This window comes from Eurypyga helias, unplaced genomic scaffold (genome assembly GCF_000690775.1).
Source record: "Eurypyga helias isolate BGI_N326 unplaced genomic scaffold, ASM69077v1 scaffold42152, whole genome shotgun sequence".
NCBI classification, from domain to species: Eukaryota; Metazoa; Chordata; class Aves; order Eurypygiformes; family Eurypygidae; genus Eurypyga; species Eurypyga helias.
The window spans coordinates 1-1,174 of NW_010237322.1; the positions used below are offsets into that span (position 1 = coordinate 1).

At 61.1% G+C, this 1,174-nt stretch overlaps 1 protein-coding gene across 1 annotated transcript in view; it reads right to left on the reverse strand.

Moving 5' to 3' along the window:
• Positions 1-4: 4 nt before the first annotated feature.
• The window catches only part of FLOT2 (flotillin 2), a gene marked incomplete at its 3' end in the record, with an annotated part of 1,828 nt that continues 658 nt past the window's right edge, over positions 5-1,174 (reverse strand). The window contains exons 3-5 of the mRNA XM_010147420.1: positions 766-879; positions 561-680; positions 5-148 (exon numbers count right to left, since the gene is read on the reverse strand). Coding sequence (XP_010145722.1) covers positions 5-148; positions 561-680; positions 766-879 — 378 coding nt within the window. The remainder of the gene's footprint in view (positions 149-560; positions 681-765; positions 880-1,174) is intronic.

Below are 1,174 nucleotides of genomic sequence, written 5' to 3' on the forward strand. Positions count from 1 at the left end.
TCAGCTCCTTCTCCATCCGGATGACCTCCTTCTCTTCGACGTCGATCTGCTTCTTGCGCTGCACCACCTCGATTTCGATTTCCTCCTGGCGAATCTTCTGCTGCTCCCGGGCGCTCTGGAGCTCGTAGGCCAGCTGGGCCTCCGCTGTCTGCACACGGGAGAGACGAGACGGGTTTTGGCCTGGGCGCAAGCGTCAGGACCCTTGGCAGGTCCGGAAACCAGCCGTGGCTCCCGCTCTGGACCAAACCTCCACCCAGAGGGAACGTTCCCATCCTCAGAGCTGCACCCGCTGTCCTTCCCTACGTGCTCTTCCCACGGTACTTGAGCCCAACCTGCTCCGGTTTCAGCTTAAATGACCCTCCCCATCTTCCCACTCCCCTTAATCCCACCTGATTTGCAAACAGGAATCTGCTGCAAGGAGCTCACACTGACAGCAACCTGTGTCCTCCCCCTCCAGCTCCCCTAACACACGCAGGAGGAGGAAGCTGGCAGGTCCCAGAGCCACCAACGCCACGGGAAACCAGCCAGGGAACAGCGCTGGGCTGTGGGATACCTCTCACCTTAATGTTGACCTCCTCGCTGAAGGCGGCTTTCTGCAGCTCAAAAGCCCGTCTGGAATCTGCTATTTTGGTATCTGCCATGAACTTGACATCCATCATTTCTTTCTTGCACTCTGCCTCCTGCGGAGAGGAACCAGAGCTCTAGGATGTGCAGCTGGAGCAAAGCGGGCCGCTCTGGGCAAGCCCAGCCCGTCTCCGGACTCACCCGAATGCCGGCGTCTCGCTCGGCTTCGGCCACGCCGATGTCAGCATCCCTTCGGACAGCCGCCGTCTGGGTTTTTCCCAGGGAGCTCAGGTAATCCACCTTATCGTAGACATCCTGGAGAGGGGAAGAGACGTCACAACCAATTCAAAGGAGCGACTCCACCTCGCTCCCTTCAGAGCAACGCGTGCGGTTAGGCCAGGGACCTGCCAGCCACGCCAGCCCACACCAACCACAACAGGGAGAGGTGGCCTCTCCCGACATCTTCCGACTGCCCGGAGGCTCGGATATCAGCGAGCTCTCTCCGTGAGCCGTGTTTACAGTGGGCGCTCCTCGCTTGGAGAGAGGACACGCCGCGGCGGCTGGCATGGAAACTCCCGGAGGGGCGGGGCCGGTCAGCTGGCCCGGGCAG